The 20,463-nt window shown below is 43.5% G+C and overlaps 1 protein-coding gene across 4 annotated transcripts; it reads left to right on the top strand.

The window, feature by feature from the left end:
- Positions 1–2: 2 nt before the first annotated feature.
- On the top strand, positions 3–19,646 carry WBP4 (WW domain binding protein 4). Of its 4 annotated transcripts, none has more exons than XM_056555473.1 (11): positions 3–122; positions 2,696–2,723; positions 4,071–4,143; positions 5,869–5,931; positions 8,443–8,569; positions 12,335–12,496; positions 13,472–13,518; positions 15,777–15,852; positions 15,932–16,140; positions 18,297–18,478; positions 19,182–19,646. In XM_056555473.1, coding segments are annotated over exons 2-11 (1,143 nt in total). In that variant the 5' UTR covers positions 3–122; positions 2,696–2,721; the 3' UTR covers positions 19,384–19,646. The 4 variants fall into 4 exon arrangements, with proteins under 4 accessions (XP_056411448.1, XP_056411445.1, XP_056411446.1 ...); XM_056555470.1 differs by having other exon boundaries at positions 18,294–18,478; XM_056555471.1 differs by lacking the exon at positions 3–122 and adding an exon at positions 187–241 and having other exon boundaries at positions 18,294–18,478.
- Positions 19,647–20,463: the final 817 nt, after the last annotated feature.

The raw sequence follows: 20,463 nt of genomic DNA, 5'->3' as shown, positions 1-20,463 counted from the left end.
GACGCGGTTTGAGCCTCCTCAGCCGCCGTACTCCGTGTTGTTGTGTCTGGATCGGCTTCCGTAGTCTTATCAGCTGGCGCCTTATGCCTTGCTGCAAGATGTGTTAGTGACTGAGACTCGGGGTAAGTTATGTACACGGCTCTTTATTCTACTTCTCATTGCTTCCACCTTAGACGTCCATAGTTTGCAGCCTCTTGTGAAACTACAAATCCCAGCAGGTTAGGAGCTTTGGACTTTTAAAGTAGGTCTATTTGTCTGTGTGTTTGTGATCTATCATTATTGTGCTGTCATTCTAAAGCCAGTGTTCTAGTCTATGGATCTGTCTTCTATAACAGCTGTAGTACACAGATCTGCAACTTGTGGCTCTCCAGTTGTTGTGCAACTACAACTCCCAACATGCAAGGAGTTGTAGTTTTGCAATCGCTATGAAGATCACTGCTATAGTTCAGTGCTGTCCGGGCTTGCTGGGAGTTGTAGTTTTGCAACAGCTGGAGGCACACTGGTTGGGAAACACGTATACAGTATGTTCTCTTAGGAACAGACAGCTTTCTGAAATGTATCAAAAACCTAGGAAGAGAAAAAGTGCTCCAGTTGCCCATAGCAACCAATCAGATCACTTTTATTTTTTCAGAGGCCTTTTTAAAAATAAAAGAAGCGATCTGATTGGTTGCTATGGGCAACTGCACCACTTTTCCTCTGCACGAGTTTTGATAAATCTACCCCGAAAAAGTCTCAGGCACCGTCTGATAGAAATCTATTACAGGGATTGTATAAGATAAAGCCTATGTTATACCTGTTTGTGCCACTTCCCTCTAAAATATCACAGTCTATGAAGAGAAAAGGAAGATGGCACTCACCCAGAATAAAAAGGTCCTCTTTATTAGAACTTCTATAAAACATTCCAGTGCTGGGGTAGGGAGACGCGGTCAGCATCCGCCTATCCGCGTCTCCCTACCCCAGCACCGAAAGTTTTAAAGAAGTTCTAATAAAGGGGACCTTTTATTCTTCTGGGTGAGTGCCATCTTCCTATTCTCATAGACTGTGATGTTTGCTGCTGGCTTACATCTGAGATACGCACCCCCAGTGGTCACTTACACACGGACCTGCACGGGGGATACGCACCCCCAGTGGTCACTTACACACGGACCTGCACGGGAGATACGCACCCCCAGTGGTCACTTACACACGGATCTACACGGGAGATACGCACCCCCAGTGGTCACTTACACACGGACCTGCACGGGAGATACGCACCCCCAGTGGTCACTTACACACGGACCTACACGGGAGATACGCACCCCCAGTGGTCACTTACACGCGGACCTGCACGGGAGATACGCACCCCCAGTGGTCACTTACACACGGACCTGCACGGGAGACACGCACCCCCAGTGGTCACTTACACACGGACCTGCACGGGAGATACGCACCCCCAGTGGTCACTTACACATGGACCTGCACGGGAGATACGCACCCCCAGTGGTCACTTACACATGGACCTGCACGGGAGATATGCACCCCCAGTGGTCACTTACACACGGACCTACACGGGAGATACGCACCCCCAGTGGTCACTTACACGCGGACCTGCACGGGAGATACGCACCCCCAGTGGTCACTTACACACGGACCTGCACGGGAGACACGCACCCCCAGTGGTCACTTACACCTGGACCTGCACGGGAGATACGCACCCCCAGTGGTCACTTACACACGGACCTGCACGGGAGATACGCACCCCCAGTGGTCACTTACACACGGACCTGCACGGGAGATACGCACCCCCAGTGGTCACTTACACACGGACCTGCACGGGAGACACGCACCCCCAGTGGTCACTTACACACGGACCTGCACGGGAGATACGCACCCCCAGTGGTCACTTACACATGGACCTGCACGGGAGATACGCACCCCCAGTGGTCACTTACACATGGACCTGCACGGGAGATACGCACCCCCAGTGGTCACTTACACACGGACCTGCACGGGAGATACGCACCCCCAGTGGTCACTTACACATGGACCTGCACGGGAGACAAGCACCCCAAGTGGTCACTTACACACGGACCTGCACGGGAGACACGCACCCCCAGTGGTCACTTACACATGGACCTGCACGGGAGATACGCACCCCCAGTGGTCACTTACACACGGACCTGCACGGGAGATACGCACCCCCAGTGGTCACTTACACACGGACCTGCACGGGAGATACGCACCCCCAGTGGTCACATACACACGGACCTGCACGGGAGATACGCACCCCCAGTGGTCACTTACACGCGGACCTGCACGGGAGATACTCACCCCCAGTGGTCACTTACACACGGACCTGCACGGGAGATACGCACCCCCAGTGGTCACTTACTCATGGACCTGCACGGGAGATGCGCACCCCCAGTGTCACTTACACACGGACCTGCACGGGAGATACACACCCCCAGTGGTCACTTACACACGGACCTGCACGGTAGATACGCACCCCCAGTGGTCACATACACACGGACCTGCACTTCCCACCTCGAACATTATACCTATAGCCCCTTGATTTTAAGCAATATTGCCTGCCGAGTCTTTCTCAGCCTTAGTGTTTTTGCGTATTCTCTCTATAAAATGTTTTTGCATGAGTTCTCAACACCATCACGCAAAGTTTTACTGGTTGTATTTCATTATTTTATTTTTAAATTTACAGGAGAAAGTTCGTGAAAGGAAAGCAGCATGTAAGTAATCTTTTAGTAATCTACAGTAGTCAAGGAATGTCCTTTCCCTTGTTACCATATAGAAGTACACACACACCTGGCCAAACATATCATCATACATGTCTGTTGGGGAGTTAGACTTCTATCTTTTGAATAGGGGGTATTTGGGCACAGTTTTCATAGCGGAGGTTCCTGTTCACATGTGGTCAACCTCCATTAAAGGGAAACTGACAGGCTGTTCACCCGTACTAAACCCAATACCCTGGGTTATAGTGCGAGTAAAAAGATGTATTACTTACTAAAAATCAGTCCAGGCATTTAGTAGATATGGCCCCCGCTGCTAGAATGGTAGTTCAGCTAAGTGCGCAATGGAGGCAGGGAGCCAGCTTGCCGAGCTTCCTTTACGCCATCCTGTATACCACCTTATGCCTGCCCAACTCATGTTCATTGTTCTTCACTCTCACGTCATAATGACTAGGACATGAGAGTGAAGAAAAATGAATATGCTTAAGATGGGCAGGCATAGGGCTGCATGCAGAATGGAGGAAGGGAAGCTTGGCAAGCTGGCTCCCTGCCTCCATTGCACAGTAAACTGAATCTGCATAATTCTTATTGACTTTAATGAGAGTTATGGAAATGGTGTAGCTCCTCGGGACACGCTGTTTACGTAACTCCTGGAGTTAAGTAAACAGAGTTGCATAACTTGCCGCTTCAGCTGCTCCAGCGGTTGGCAACAAGAGTTAAAAAAAAAGCGGAAGTAAAGAGGGGGACAACTGCTTTAACCCCATACAACCATCAGCAACACATTATACTTAAGATAATCATGTCCCCTACAATGCCTGGATCTCCTAGTGGAGAAAAGAAATGAGAAAAATCTCTTGTGCCATATGTAAATTAGTCATGTCTCTGAGTGTGGCTCTCCAAAGTAATCCCCATGCCCCTGGCTGTAATCTTGCCTAGTCAGCCTCTAGTCACAGTCCGTGCACCACAGATGTCACGTGGCGAGACTTTAATAGAATGAAGTGAGATAGATAGATAGATAGATATTTTTTTTTATTTTTTTGGGAGTATCAATTGTTTCTGATAGAATTTGAGTGGATGCTTATATTATGCTGCTACCTTATTATTATTATTATTAACATTATATGTACAGGGCCACTGTACCTTTGAGCAAGCATGTGTGTAAAACTGTTGAGTTTTTATGAAAAGCAATGCTGTAGCCTTATAAGGTAAGTACTTCTCTGACCCTCCTTAGTGCATAGTGACATAAGCCTCTATACTTACTAGGACAAAGATGGATATAGAAAAAGCTATGTTTAGTGATATGCACAGAACGCTAAAATTTTCATCTCTGTTTTGTCTCTGCAGGGCTGACTACTGGAAATCCCAACCTAAGAAGTTTTGTACTTATTGCAAGTGTTGGATCGCAGACAATAAGCCAGTATGTCTTTATTGTTATAACTCTCCATGTTTAAAGGGATTTCCTGACCAAAGACAATTCTCACCTATGTGGTGTTTAATCACTGTGAATGATTGGAAACCATGAACACGGGATCCTTGTTCCAGTGATTGGTAGGGCCTGCAAAGCTCAAACACATCACCTGTCCTATGGTTTAAAGGGGTGCTCCAGTGAAAAACAACTTCTCCCCTATCCACAGGATAGAGAATGAGGCTATGTTCACACAGGGGAATGTCCACACAGAGAATATCCTTGTAGTCATTCCCCTGAATGCTGAGCGTCAGTGCTAGGGCAGCTAAAAAATGCGCGATCTCATAGACCGCAATGCATTCCGTTCGTTGTCCACAGAATGAATAGACATGTCTATACTTTCTGCGGACACCGGAATTTGAATTTATGCGCAAGATGTTTCTGTGGCGGAAATTATGCTAGGTGAACAGCGCAGCAGAATCCCATCGAAACCAGTGGGACTCTGCTGCTGCGAAATTCCAATGCAGAATTCTGCATGGAAATTCCCATGTGTTAACATAGCCGGAGGGGGTCTGACCGCTGGGGCCTGGTTCTCTGAGAGAAGCGCATACTGTAGATGGCACATGCTTCACTCATTCTCTTTGGGAGATGCCAAAGTATAGCACTCAGGTTTTTTTTTTGCGCCCCCCATAGAAACTAATGGAGCACATGCCGTCTGCTGTACACAGTACTCTGAGCTAGATCCCAGTGGTTGTACTCCCTGTGATTAGACACTTATCCCCTATCCTGTGGTTTTTCACCATAGCGCCCCTATAGGTGATAAATGTATGTAATGTGAGAATCCTTTTCAATCTTTTCTAAAATGCTAAAATACATAATATAATTTGCCTGCTAGATGCCGTTACAAATAAATGCCAACTCCATCAGACTTTAAAAAGTATGACTAGACAGACCTATTATATGTCTTTTATACAAACAAGAGTTCTGATGGGTAGAAACTTGCTTTTTTATGTCGGGGCCATCGAATAAACGGCTATCCGGCAGCGCAGACTGCTTCAGCTGCCTCCGGATAGCCGTTTACGGTGCCCCGTGTGGTCCACTGACGATCACTTACCTGTCCTCGGGATCCCCTGCATCGCCGGCGCACTCCATCGCCATCGCCGCGAATGCCGTCCCGTCATCCAGTAGGAGCGGCGTGCGTAGTGAGGTGATGGCGGCGACAGAGAGCAACGTTCCCAGGCAGCAGAGTCCTTCCTGGAGCGCCGGGGACACCTCGGGGATGCGGCGACAGCGATGGAGGGCGACATCCAGGGCAGCGGTGACGGTCCGGAGCGGCAGGGACACGTGAGTATAACCTCCAATACCAGTGGTCTCCAACCTGCGGACCTCCAGATGTTGCAAAACTACAACTCCCAGCATGCCCGGACAGCCGCCGTTGGCTGTCCGGGCATGCTGGGAGTTGTAGTTTTGCAACATCTGTAGGTCCGCAGGTTGGAGACCACTGTCCTATACTTTACATTGCACGGATCCCTCAACATACGATGGTTTCAACAAACGATGGTCCATTTGGAACGGATTACCATCGTATGTTGAGGGACCACTGTATACCTTTTCAGAGTTATTATGTAATAAACCTGAAACGTGTTTCCTTTGAATGCAGAGGCTGCTAACCGTATTACGTTGATTTCTCTAATTGCTTTTGTTTTCCGTCTCTTTCTTTCTCTTATTTTTTTGTAGAGTATTGAATTCCATGAGCGGGGAAAAAACCACAAAGAAAATGTTATCAAGAAAATCAGTGAGGTAAATTGCTGAAGCGAAGTAAAATAGATTGGACTAATAAACAGGGTGTCATTTATTTTGAGTACAAAGGACTTCTAAAGGGAGGGAATCTGATGAGACCTAAATTGGGCAACGCCATTCCATAATGGGTCCCCTTTAAAAAGTTTCTGTAATAGAGACAGAGAGGGATGTTAAGAGTAGTTGGGGAATAGAAAATATGGTTTGATGACTCCTTTTAAACCCCTTAGCAACCACGGCCGTATTTCTACGTCTGTGGCCGGCTCCCGATCTGTGAAGCACGCTCAGAAGCTGAGCGCGCCTAGTATTTGCGGGGTCCCGGTTGCTATCAGCAACCAGAGCCCGCGGCTAATACCGGACATCGCTGATCGGGCTGATGTCAGGTATTAACCCTTTAGACACCGCGATCAAAGTTGATTGCGGTGTCTAAAACGGGAGAAATCCATACCGGCTAGCTCAGCGGAGCTGTTTGGGACCACCGCTGTGAAATCGCAGCATTCTGAACAGCTGGGATGACAGCGGGAGGTGCCTTACCTTCTTTCCAGCTGTCCGATCAGCGTTTGATTGCTCCAAGCTTGAAATCCAGGCTTGAGCAATCAAGCGCAGAAAACGCTGATCAATGCATTCCTATGGCAATCAGTGTATGCAGTGTTAAAGCCCATAGAGGGGACTATAACACTGCGTTAAAAAAAAAATAATAAAAAAAAAAAGTAAAAAATATAAAAGTTTAATAAAGGTAATTTTAACCCCTTTCCTAATAAAAATCAGAATCACCCCCCCTTTTCCAATTTAAAAAAAAAGTGTGTAAATAAAAATAAACATGTGGTATCGCCGTGTGCATAAATGTCCAAACTATAAAAATATTTTCTTAATTAAACCGCACGGTCAATGGCGTACGCGCAAAAAAGATTCCGAAGTCCAAAAGAGAGTATTTTTGGTCACTTTTTATACCATAAAAAATGAATAAAAAGCGATCAAAAAGTCCGATCAATACAAAAATAGTACAGATAAAAACTTCAGATCACGGCGCAAAAAATGAGCCCTCATCCCGCCCTGTACGTGGAAAAATAAAAAAGTTATAGGGGTCAGAAAATTACCATTTTAAACTTATTAATTTTCATTCATGTAGTTTATGATTTTTACCAGAAGTAATACAAATTCAAACCTATATAAGTAGGGTATCATTTTAATCGTATGGACCTACAGAATAAAGATAAGTAGAGATGAGCCAAGTTACGGTAATTCGATTCATCACAAACCTCACGGCTCGGCAGTTGCTGACTTTAGCCTGCTTAAATTAGTTCAGCTTTCAGAGCACCTGAAAGCTAAACTAATTTATACAGGCTAAAGTCGGCAAACACCGAGCCGAGAAGTTTGTGACAAATCGAATCACTGTAAGTTCGCTCATCTCTAAAGATAAGGTGTCATTTTTACCTAAAAAATGTGCTGCATAGAAACGGATGCTCCCAAAATTTAGTCTTTTCTTCAATTTTGTCGCACAATGATTTTATTTTTTTTCCGTTTCACCATAGATTTTTGGGTAAAATGACTGATGTCATTACAAAGTAGAATTGGTGGCGCAAAAAAAGCCATCATGGTTTTTTAGGTGCAAAATGTAAAGGGTTATGGTTTTTAAAATGTAAGGAGGAAATAATGAAAGTGAAAAAACTGAAAAACACTTGTTCTTTAGGGGGTTAAGATTTCTGGCGCCATCAAAATTGGCAAAATCCATTGACAGATCTAATGTCTCATTTCAACTTTTTTTTGTCCGATCAATATACAATATATTTTATATATTCCTTGCATGACCTACTTCTTTGTTTGTCCGGTTAAAGGGGTATTACAGGAAAACCCTTTTTTATATATATCAACTGGCTCCAGAAAGTTAAACAGATTTATAAATTACTTCTATTAAAAAATCTTAATCCTTTCAGTACTTATGAGCTTCTGAAGTTAAGGTTGTTCTTTTCTGTCTAAATCCTCTCTGATGACACCTGTCTCGGGGAAACACCCAGTTTAGAAGAGGTTTGCTATAGGGATTTGCTTCTAAACTGGGCGTTTCCCGAGACACGTGTCATCAGAGAGGATTTAGACAGAAAAGAACAACCTTAACTTCAGACGCTCATAAGTACTGAAAGGATTAAGATTTTTTAATACAATTAATTAACTAATCTGTTTAACTTTCTGGAGCCAGTTGATAGATAGATAGAGATATAGATATATCTATCTATATATATATCTATCTATCTCTAAGTTTTTTTTCCTGGAATACCCCTTTAACCCTCATCTGGTCGACAAATATTTGATTCTAAAATAAGAATATATCCTGTGGAGACACTGCTGATAACATAGTGTGAATTCCCCTGTGAAAAATAGTTGCTTAGAAGTTAGCTTTTGGAATACAGCAATGGACAAAATGCTTAGTCAGACCCTAGATATGTAAGTGCCTAGGTGACTTTAGTAGACAAAATGTTGCTATCAACTACTGTGTAATAAACATATATTCTGTGTTAGATTAAGCAAAAAAGTATGGCCAAGGCCAAACAAGATGAAAAGATGTCCAAGGAGTTTGCAGCAATGGAAGAAGCTGCACTTAAAGCTTATGAAGAAGATCTAAAGAGGCTTGAAGGGACACTACCAGGTAAAGTTCACGGCTCTGTGAAACTTTAAAGTTTTTTTTATTCATTAAAGCGATATTCTTATGTAATATATTGGAGATTTATTTATCCTATATATTAAAAAGGTGCATAGACATAGTAGAGGAAAGACAACACCAGACGTACCACTCATTTTTACCACAAACAAACACCACCACATAAGGGACCTTAATATGTTACCATGTCTCCTACCATGTCTGGATGCCTGCTGTATACAGTCATGGCCGTAAATGTTAGCACCCCTGAAATTTTTCTAAAAAAGTATTTTTCACAGAAAAGGATTGCAGTAACGCATGTTTTGCTATACACATGTTGATTCCCTTTGTGTGTATTGGAACTAAACCAAAAATGGGAGGAAAAAGACCAAATTGGACATAATGTCACACCAAACTCCAAAAATGGGCTGGACAAAAGTATTGGTACCCTTTCAAAATTGTGGATAAATAAGATTGTTTCAAGCATGTGATGCTCCTTTAAACTCACCTGGGGCATGTAACAGATGTGGGCAATATAAAAAGGAGAGAAGTTCACAGAGTCTTTGCATTGTGTGTCTGTGTGTGCCACACTAAGCATGGAGAAGAGAACTGTCTGAGGACTTGAGAACCAAAATTGTGAAAAAATATCAACAATCTTAAGGTTACAAGTCCATCTCCAGAGATCTAGATTTGCCTTTGTCCATAGTGCGCAACATTATCAAGAAGTTTGCAACCCATGGCACTGTAGCTAATCTCCCTGGGAGTGGACAAAATAGAAAAATTGATGAAAGGTGTCAACGCAGGATAGTCCGGATGGTGTATAAGCAGCCCCAAACAAGTTCCAAAGATATTCAAGCTGTCCTGCAGGCTCAGGGAGCATCAATGTCAGCGCGAACTATCCGTCAACATTTAAATGAAATGACACCCTATGGCAGGAGACCCAGTAGGACCCGACTGCTGACACAGAGACATAAAAAAGTAAGACTACATTTTGCCCAAAGGAACTTTAGTAAGCCAAAATCCTTCTGGGAAAACGTCTTGTGGACAGATGAGACCAAGATAGAGCTTTTTGGTAAAGCACATCATTCTACTGTTTACTGAAAATGGAATGAGGCCTACAAAGAAAAGAACACCGTACCTACAGTGAAATATGGTGGAGGATCAATGATGTTTTTGGGCTGTTGTGCTTCCCTGGCACTGGGTGCCTTGAATGTGTGCAATACATCATGAAATCTGAGGATTACCAACGGATTTTGGGTCGCACTGTACAGCCCAGTGTTAGAAAGCTGGGTTTGCGTCCGAGATCTTGGATCTTCTAGCAGGACAATGACCCCAAACATATGTCAAAAAGCACCCAGAAATGGATGGCAACAAAGCGCTGGAGAGTTCTGAAGTGGCAGCAATGAGTCCAGATCTAAATCCCATTGAACACCTGTGGAGAGATCTTAAAATGGCTGCTGGGAAAAGGCGCCCTTCCAATAAGATAGACCTGGAGCAGTTTGCAAAGGAAGAGTGGTCCAACATTCCGGCTGAGAGGTGTAAGAAGCTTATTGATGGTTATAGGAAGCGACTGATTTCAGTTATTTTTTCCAGAGGGTGTGCAACCAAATATTAGGTAAAGGGTGCCAATAATTTTGTCCAGCCCATTTTTGGAGTTTGCTGTGACATTATGTCCAATTTGCTTTTTTTCCTCCCTTTTTTGATTTAGTTCCAATACACACAAAGGGAATAAACAAGTGTATAGCAAAACATGTGTTACTGCAATCCTTTTCTGTGAGAAATACTTCATTTTCTAGAAAAATGTCAGGGGTGCCAACATTTACGGCCGTGACTGTATCTGCAGAAAACATAACCGCGTTACAATGCTTCTGTACATGTTAGAGATTTAGTGCAGAATCCTCCCCTCAAGCGGTCTTCCAAAATGACTACTTTCAATAAATTTGCAAACCATGTGGGACATATATCAAATAGTTTTCTGTGATGCTGGAACAGCAGGCCTGGTATGTAGCACCATATTAAGGTTGATTACATGTTACTGTTTGTTATACAGGGTAAAAATGAGTGACAGGTTTCTTCCCTATGTTGTGCAAAGAGCGGCTTATGCTGGTACAGTAAGACATGGCCTCTTTTTAATACATTATATTACCATGTCCCGGCTTGTACCTTTTTTTAATATAATGCTCTTGGTGTGCCCTTAAAGTGTACATCCAGGTATATGTAGAAATTAATTTTGGATAGCCCTCACCTATATTATTTTCTAATATTCTTCATAAGCATCTGCCTCATTCCAGTGATAATGAAACACAACATATAGAGGGATTTCCTTATTTATATTCTACTCTGCGTGTAGGTTTAAAACACAAATGTTGCAGTGATTATGACTTGTGTGACAAATTACCGTATTTTTCGTCCTATAGGACGCACCGGCGTATAAGACGCACCCAATTTTTAGGGGCAAAATCTAAAAAAATAAAGATTTTGAACCCAGTAGTGGTCTTCAACCTGCGGACCTCCAGATGTTGCAAAACTACAACTCCCAGCATGCCCGGACAGCCGTTGGCTGTCCGGGCATGCTGGGAGTTGTAGTTTTGCAACATCTGGAGGTCCGCAGATTGAAGACTACTGCATAGGAGGTAATACTCACGTGTCCCCGCCGCTCCGGACCTGTCACCGCTGCCCTGAATGTCGCTCCATCGCTGTCGCCGTGTCCCCGTCGCTCCGGAACGTCTCTGCTGCCGGCCGGGTATCCTCGCTCTCCGTCGCCGTCATCACGTCGTTACGCACGCCGACGCACGTACGCGACGACGTGATGACGAGGAAGGAGAGCGCCGGCCATACAGGGGATCCCTGAACGGATAAGACACCGAGGAGGCAGGTAAGGTCCCCCCCGGTGTCCTGTAAGCACTAACCCAGCTATTCAGTCGGGCTGTTCGGGACCGCCACGGTGAAATCGCGGCGGTCCCGAACAGCCCGACTGAACAGCCGGGTTAGTGTCACTTTCCCTTCAGACGCGGCGGTCAGCTTTGATCGCCGCGTCTGAAGGGTTAATACAGGGCATCACCGCGATCGGTGATGTCCTGTATTAGCCGCGGGTCCCGGCCGTTGATGGCCGCAGGGACCGCCACGATAGGGGTGTATTCGCCGTATAAGACGCACCGACTTTTTCCCCCCAGTTTTGGGGAAGAAAAAGTGCGTCTTATACGGCGAAAAATACGGTAATCAAATATTGCACAGCACTTCATTCGTTTGTTGCCAGCTTAGATGCTTTTTTAGGGCTGGTGGTAGTAATTCTGAGGTAATGTGCAACAAATTTGTGAATTTCTCCAAAAAGTCCCACTTGATATATCACTAACCACTGCAAAAACTCTTCTAAAGCAGTCCGCAACATGGTTATTGTTCTAAAATGCTCTAACTGAAAAGTCAGCCGGAACCGGGCTGCGACTTTTGTTGCAACAAACTTAAAAGAAGATCAGTGTAAACTGATGAATTCCCCTCGTAATTTATAGAATGTCATTGGGAACTTTGCAGTAGCTGCTATCATTCTGTGTACTTACACTTTACATTTGTCTCTTAGTAGATGAGTGCAGTGAAAAGACAAAACATTGAGTTGGTTTCTCATATCTTGGTAGTTTTATCCTTTACATTTTTGCTGGGAAAATATTTGTATAATGTGTTTTTTGTATCTCTGTAATGGCATAATTTGGACCCTGAATGCATCATATTGTGATGCTTTTTTCTCTGTAAAATTAATTTATTTTATTTCTTTATTTTAAGTTGCTGTGGCCCCTGTAGGTCCAAGCATGGAAGAGAGAAAGGCGCGTGACGAGCAAAAGAGAATGGAAATAGAAGCCCTAGAAAAACACCACACCAAGAGGCAGTGGAAAAAATCATTAACTCCAGAAGGGTACCCATATTTCTACAATTTATTGACAGGAGGTATTTTGTGTGTGTGTTTTTATGTATGAATGTCTTCAAAATGTTTGTACTAGTCACATTGTCTAGGAGGCTCATTCTCCTGTAGTCATTCTTTTATTTTTTTATTTTTTATATGTAGCTTATAAAATGCATTCCACCTGCATTTCTGTATCTTACTTGGCATTCCATAAATGTTACCGATTTTGTCTTACAATTACAAAGTGTATTTTACCTTTTTCTCTTATTACATTGCCATGAAAAGTTGCAGCACAGAACTTGCTATATTTCTGTAAATATGAATAGCCCCTCTTAAAGGGAACCAATCATCAGATTTTACCCTATATAACGCTTGGCAAAGCGTTATATAGGGTAAAATCTTTATTTTCACCATTCCCGGGGGACGCTCCTGCCTCCAGGGATGGTGAAGATATGAAGTTATAAACTAGTCACCGCCGCCGCCGTAAGTAGTCCCCTGGGCGAGGAGCTCCTCTCACCAACTCCCGTTCTTCGGCCGGCAGCAACGCCCCCTCCGCTTGATTGATGGGCCGCGTCATCGCTCTGCTCCGTCCGTTCAGTTAGCGGAACAATGACGCGGCCCATCAATCAAGCGGAGGGGGCGTCGCTGCCGCCCGAAGAACGGGAGTAGATGAGAAGAGCTCCCCGCCCAGGGGACTACTTAGGGCGGCGGCGGTGACTAGTTTATAACTTCATATCTTCACCATCCCTGGAGGCAGGAGCGTCCCCCGGGGATGGTGAGGACAACAATTTTACCCTATATAACTCTTTACCAAGCAATATATAGGGTAAAATGTGATGATTGGTTCCAATGTAACATTAGCTGCTTAATAATAAGGCAGATGACATGATGGTTAATGAAAGCCTCTTTACTTTGTGCACAGTAAGTGGTTTATTACTCATCGTCATAACGTGTAAAATTTCTTTTTTTTCTTTTGGATAAGGAAAACAAATACACCACTTACATTTATTTTCTTCTAGAAACTCAGTGGGAGGAGCCTGAAGGATTTCATGAGAATAAGGAAGAGGTATCTAAATTGGTGGTAACAAGCTAAGAAATATATTTCCGTCATGGGCGCCTTTGCATTGGCGCACTGTGACAAAAATGTATGTTATGCACTTATGACATGAGCACACAAGCTGAGTTCTCCTCGCTATTAGCAGCCGGCACTCGCCATCAATGTCCAGCCTCGTCGATCTCGCTGGTGTTAGTTAACTCCTTTTTTAAATGCCACATATTAGCGGGGTGTCGATCAGTTACCATGGCAGCCAGAGGCCTCCAAACCTGCCAGACATCACGCCCCCTCCCAGAGACATGAATGGAGGGGGCGTGGCGTGACATCACATCCCCAGTCCCAGAAACTCTGAGGTTTCCCAAACTGGAGACGCAGCTCCCGCATAGAATGCGAGTGCTGCAGGGAGATCGCGGGGGGTCCCAGCGGTGGGCCCCCCGCGATCAGACATCTTATCCCCTATCCTTTGGATAGGGGATAAAATGTTTTTGCCCGGAAGACCCCTTTTAAGATCCACACATTTAACAATAAGGTGGCAGCCCTGGAGATATGTAATTAATGTGTATACATAAAAATTTGAGGTATTATAGTAACATTTAACACTGACAAGGGGTCAAGTTACTCAGTAAGGCTAGGTTTCCACCCAGGTTTTTTTCTGGCATTTATTTATTGATTTATTTTGAAAACTATCACTGCAGTTTTTGAGCAAGTATCAGAATCGGATCCAGTAGGAAGAAGTCCTTCCTTTTTAAATGTCCTATTCCATTTGAATACACTTCTGGCTTTGGCTCAAAAACTGCAGTGGCAGTATTCCATAAAATGCCAGAAAAAAAACTGTGGAAACATAGTCTAAATGTGATAATAAAGTGCTAGTGGCAACAAATTAACAGCATTAAAAGAAAACAACAAAAAGTGCCTATATTGGTAGCTAGAAATAGAAATTATGTACTGTAGTAAGGAAATGATTGCTCTCAGAATTGGAATCAATGATAATTACATAGGAACCACAGGTACTGACTGATAGTGTGGGGGACGCTAATTCATATGATTTCTACCTTGCCCGGATCCATCCATCCGTTCGCCCGCTATCTTAGTTTATATATATATATATATATATATATATATATATATATATATATATATATGCAAATGTGGCTGTAACTGGCACGGGCAGGGTTTTCAGGAGCCTAGTGGCACTGTGACGCCAGCGCCGCCCGTCCGCAGCGCCGCCCGCTTATGAATATTAATCCCCTCCCTCCGACTCTCCCTCTACCCCCTGCCGCTCCTAACTGGTCTTCACTGCACATGTCAGGAAGCGGCACATGCGCAGTGGAGACCAGTTAGGAGCGGCGGGGAGAGCCAGAGGGAGAGGGGGATGAATATTCATGAGTGGGTGGCGCTACGGACGCCCGTGCCAGTTACAGCAACATTTGCATATATAGAAAAACTAAGATTGCGGGCGAATGGCTGGACGGGTCCGGACAAGGTAGGGATCATATGAATCAGTGTCTCCCGCACTATGCGTCAGTACCTGTGGTTAGTGCAGGAGTGAACATGTGACCGTTTTCCTTTTTAAAGTAGACACCTCCAAGGATATACACTACAATAACATCATGCAAAGATCATCACATACCCAAATAGTAAACCAAAATAGGCACTCAACGTTTTCTTCGTCTAGGGCTGTCTGACCCCCAGATGAAGGACACAAAACGCACACAGGGGTCGTGGCGTCTTTGAGTTTTTTGTTTTTTTTACAATAAATGATGTCTGATCCCTAAAGTCATAGGGGGACTTTTCAAAAATGAACGAAGCAAGCTGATTGGTCGCTATGGGCAACTTGGCAACCTTTCCCCTGGATAGGTTTTGATAAATCTCCCCCATAGTTTCCTATTTCTATAGGTTGTACCAGTCTTGTTTCTCCCAACATTAGGATGAGGACATTGTGGGGGAGGGGGTTTATCAAAACCTGTAGAGGAAGAGTGGTGAAGTTTCCCATAGCAACCAGTCAGATTGCTTCTTTCATAGGCCTTTTCAAAAATGAAAGAATCAGTCTAAAATGTAATGTCTTTAGCTCTAGTTTAAAGGGGTTGTTTTGGCATAGTGAGGACCTCCATGTTTCCTGATAAAGCAGGTTAACAACTCTTTTAAAATAATTGTATAAATCGGTTATGCAGTATTAAGGCTGTTGCGTTATAAGCTGTAATTTTGGAATTCCAACATGTGTTTTTTTTCATTCATTTATTCTTTCATTCTATATGATTGTATTTTATTAGGAGGAAATCAAATCTGCATGGATAGAAGGAGTCTCAGAAGAGGGTTACACATACTACTACAACTCTGAAACTGGAGGTAAGAGTTTCTTGGAGATACCACATCTTGTGTTTTACTTGATATTTTACAGTCATTTACAAAGGTTTCATTTGCACAGAATCTAGATGGGACAAACCAGACAACTTTAATAATCTACATCCTAGTGATAAGGAAACTTCCAAAGATGCTGTAGAGGTGTCTGTAGCAGATAAACAAGAGGAAGCAAATCCAGAAGGAACAGCAGACTCTTCTCCGGAGGAGTCCCAGTCGTCAGAAGATACCACAAAGAATCCTACAGTAGCACAGACTCCTAAAATCCATTTCAAGGTAAGGATAGACACAGTTCACCTTCCTTGTGATAGTGTTTTTAGATTTATTTTACACTGAGAACACCAGTTAAAATATGCAGTATAAAACCAATATCTTTTTATTAAATCCTCTATCATAAAAAAGACATAATTGGTGCTCAGTAAAAATACAGATAAAAAATCAGGAAAACACACACATGGGTGAGTTACAGGATCTTTAAGTATGAGCTGGTCCAGATCATTTTTCATGCACCTTATACCTTAGTGGGGGTTTGGGGGTCATAGCCCATAGTGGTTTGATTCTGAATGTCCTTAATCTCTGGTGTTTTATCACTGTTGTATTGTATTTACATTGTGCTCATATGTAATGATAAACATTGTGGATATGTTCGGATAGTTCCTGTAACCCCCGTTGTGGAGGTCTTGGGTACCTTCACAGTGCTGTTTTACCATTCTTCTACAGTGTGTATTACATAGTCAACCTAAGTATTTTCCTGGCTATTTTTTGTCTGTAATTTTACTGAGCACCAATTATGTTTTTTTTTTTATGATAAAGGATTTAATAACGATATTGGTTTTATACTGCATATTTGGCTATCAACTGGTGTTTTCTCAGTGTAAAATAGTTAAACATGTTGATATAGGATGTATGTCCTAGCAATAGGTCCACTACTGTCACCCTAAAGCAATATGCATGTTACAAGAAAAGGGTATGGGCAGAGATGACTGCTGGAACTGTTTGTGTATATTTTTATATTTAGTAGCTTTCCTACTGCAGATAGAATTGCCCCAGCTGTAGGAAAAAACTAGCAGTTCTTGCCAATCCATAGAGTTTGAAAAACAAGGGGCAGACTGGACCCCCAATGGTACTGTTCATCACATTGTAGTCCTTCTGAAACATAGTGTTCTTGCACCTATACTGAGCAGAACCACTGACAGGATTCTGTGCTCTCTCCTGTCTGATAGGACGGGAGAGAGCACAGAGGAGTGCTATCAGACAGGGGAGAGCACAGAGGAGTGCTATCAGACGGGGGAGAGCACAGAGGAGTGCTATCAGACGGGGGAGAGCACAGAGGAGTGCTATCAGACGGGGGAGAGCACAGAGGAGTGCTATCAGACGGGGGAGAGCACAGAGGAGTGCTATCATTTCTAAGGAAATAAAATCTTATCAAGTATATTTGAATGTTAATGTGTTGCCAAGATATACAACATATAAAAAGTTTTTGAATCTGACAGTGCCTATTTAAATCCCTAGTGTGGCCGGCAGTGGCTCTTTAAGAACCACCATCAAAGAGCTGTTTCACACCTATAGTACACCAAATGTACATGTAACACTTATAGGGGGAGATGTATCAAAACCTGTGCAAAGGAAAAGTTGCCCATAGCAAAGAATCAGATTGCTTCTTTCATTTTGCAGAGACCTTGTTAAAAATGAAGCGATCTGATTGGTTGCTATGGGCAACTGGGCAACTTTTCCTCTGGACAGGTTTTGATGTCCCCTATAATGTTGGCTCTTATGTAAAATTGGCTTTGCGATTGTCATCTAAAAAAAAAAAAAACTTTTAATAGTTCCTTAGACCCCCACCAATCGCTAGAGTGATATGGGAGAAGTGCCCAGCTGAGCATTGTTTCTCTCCGACATCTTCTCGCTGCAGGAGATATATTTTGGGTGCTGTTCTCTTTTCGTCTGGTGAGGAGGAGCTAAGCACACAGGCAACACTAATCAAAACCTTCCACGTATTTTTATGACATATCAAATAGCATAGCTATGGAGAACATGAGCCCCGGAGAAGACCACTGGGGTCAGTTTGTTGTGAACAACATCTGAACCTTTAAAATGTTTTAAAGGGGTACTCCGCTCATAGACATATTCTCTCCTGTCCAAAGGACCGGATACCCTTTGGATAGGAGATAAGATCTCTTGGTGCGGAGTACCCCTTTAAGGATACTTGACTTTACGTTGTCCAGTTTGGCAATACGTACATTGGATCCATGTTTATGGTTCTTTACTTACTCCTTCAACATTATTTGATGGCTACTATCCATAAATGGAGTAAAATAGCTTTTTGAAACATTTATGTAGTTATGTAATCTATTTAATTTAAACATTTGATTTCATTTATTTTTATATCTTGTGATTAATAGATTTTCATATGTTATTTGTGTCTGTAGCAGATTACAAAGGAGACCAAGTCAGACAATGATGAGGTATCTGACCGCGAAAGCAAACCAGAGGAAGCGGATGACAAGAAAGATGCTTCTCCAAAACCTTGTGCTAAAAAGTCAGCCAAACCTAAGTCAGCCAAACCTAATCCATATGGAGCATGGGAGACTATTCAAGAAGAAGAGGACCCTTAGTAAGTAATAGTGGTAAATATATAGTAGAAATGAAGAGAGAGTCCAGCGTGGCAATTCAAGTAATACTTGGTACTTTATTCAGCAATCAGCCAACATGGAAGACAGGTGACGCGTTTCGGCCACAGTGCGTAGCCTTAGTCTTAGTACTAAGGCTACGCACTGTGGCCGAAACGCGTCGCCTGTCTTCCATGTTGGCTGGTTGCTGAATAAATTACCAAGTATTGCTTGAATTGCCACGCTGGACTCTCTTCATTTCTACTGCATTTGCTGGACTGGGGTCCAGTCCTGTCCGTGTCGTGGCGAGGGCACAAGGGTGAGCTGTGTCAGCTCTACTTTGGTAAATATATAGTTAGGTAAATTAAAGTTACCATATCAAAAACTTTGTTTCATTGAAGTGGGGGAAAAAATGCATGTGATTTGAGATGCAGAACTTGGAATAACTGTCAAATAAGGCCATGTTCACATGGCATAATTTGTGTGGAATGTCCGCATGGAAATCAATGAGAATCAAATCAATGGGCTGTGTGAACATACACTAAACCGTACATGTTAAGTAAGGTGGATTTACTAAAAATGTCCAGTGTCTAAAATAAAAATGTAAAAAAATAATCTATGAATTTCTGATTTTCCAGCATATAATTGCTTTTCAGACTTGACCATACCATTTCTTTTTTTTTTTTTTCTTTTTTTTTTTCAATATAGTGAAAATGTGGATTTGGAGCTACCCATTGTGGAATTCTGTGACCCTGGTGTCTCTTTACCTGATGTGGAGCCAAAAGTGAAGTTTAAAGAAAAAACCATCACTTCTCTTGGTGACGCGGTAACTGGGGCCTCTGTATTCAAAAAAAGAAAGCTAGAAAATGTGAAATCTCGAAACATACGCCAGAGACTCGATGATCAGTAACGGGCTTGGATTCATTGGACTTTTATAAACTGGATGTTTGAAAGCTTATGGGATTCAATTATGTGTGCGCGCGCTTGGTGTGAATAAATATTTTTATTTTTTTTGTAGATTTCTTAATTTTTTTTCCTTTCACTGGGAATTCTTTTATCCTGTCTGCTTCTTTTTATTTCTGTTTTTATCTTGCTGCCTGTCTATTCATGATGAGTAGCGGAATGTTTCTTTATCTTCAGTATCATATACCTTTTTATAAATCATGAAACATTGGACTCAATTCTTAAGGTATTTTATCAGCTGTAGCTTGGGGAAATCCTAAATGACTAAGGAATCTAGCTGCTTAGAGGGCCTGTCATTGTGGGCAGCCGTTTAGTAACCGCTCTGTCCAACATCATAGAACTTTGATGGCTTCTGTCATAAAGTGTGAGGAACAAGTAAGAAGCATTTTTCCTTTGTATGTAGCGCTGAGGTGAATGGAACTGAGCTGCAATACCAGACACAACCTATAGACAAGAGTGGTCTGGTTTTATGGCTCATTTACATTCATCGAAAGTAGGGATCGACAGATTATCGGTATGGCCGATATTATCGTCCGATAATCATGATTTTGGGCATTATCGGTATCGGCAATTACCTTGCCGATAATGCCCCGCACCGCGACCACCGCACCGCGTTGCACCCCCCCACCGTAGTGCTGGGCGGTATACCGATATGGATTTTTGCCCATACCGCTATACCAGTCGGGCCCCTCCCCCACCCTCCGAGTCAATAAAAAAAATTCGGGTCCGGGCCATCCATCCTTCCAGTAGTGTCCGGCGGCATTCCGGGTGGAGGATGAACCGGTCCGGGCTGTCCTTCTCCGGGGGTCATCTTCTCCACTCCGGGCAGGCTCCGGCCTAGTACGCTGCATAGACGCCGCTACTCTGTGACGTCAGGTGCGTCGCTGCGCACAGGCGTCACTGCGCAGCGGCGTCTATGCAGCGTACTAGGCCGGAGTGGAGAAGATGACCCCCGGAGAAGGACAGCCCGGACCGGTTCATCCTCCACCCGGAATGCCGCCGGACACTACAGGAAGGATGGATGGCC

Source organism: Hyla sarda, chromosome 2 (assembly GCF_029499605.1).
Source record: "Hyla sarda isolate aHylSar1 chromosome 2, aHylSar1.hap1, whole genome shotgun sequence".
NCBI classification, from domain to species: domain Eukaryota; kingdom Metazoa; phylum Chordata; class Amphibia; order Anura; family Hylidae; genus Hyla; species Hyla sarda.
This window is presented reverse-complemented; position numbering and strand designations above follow the sequence as displayed.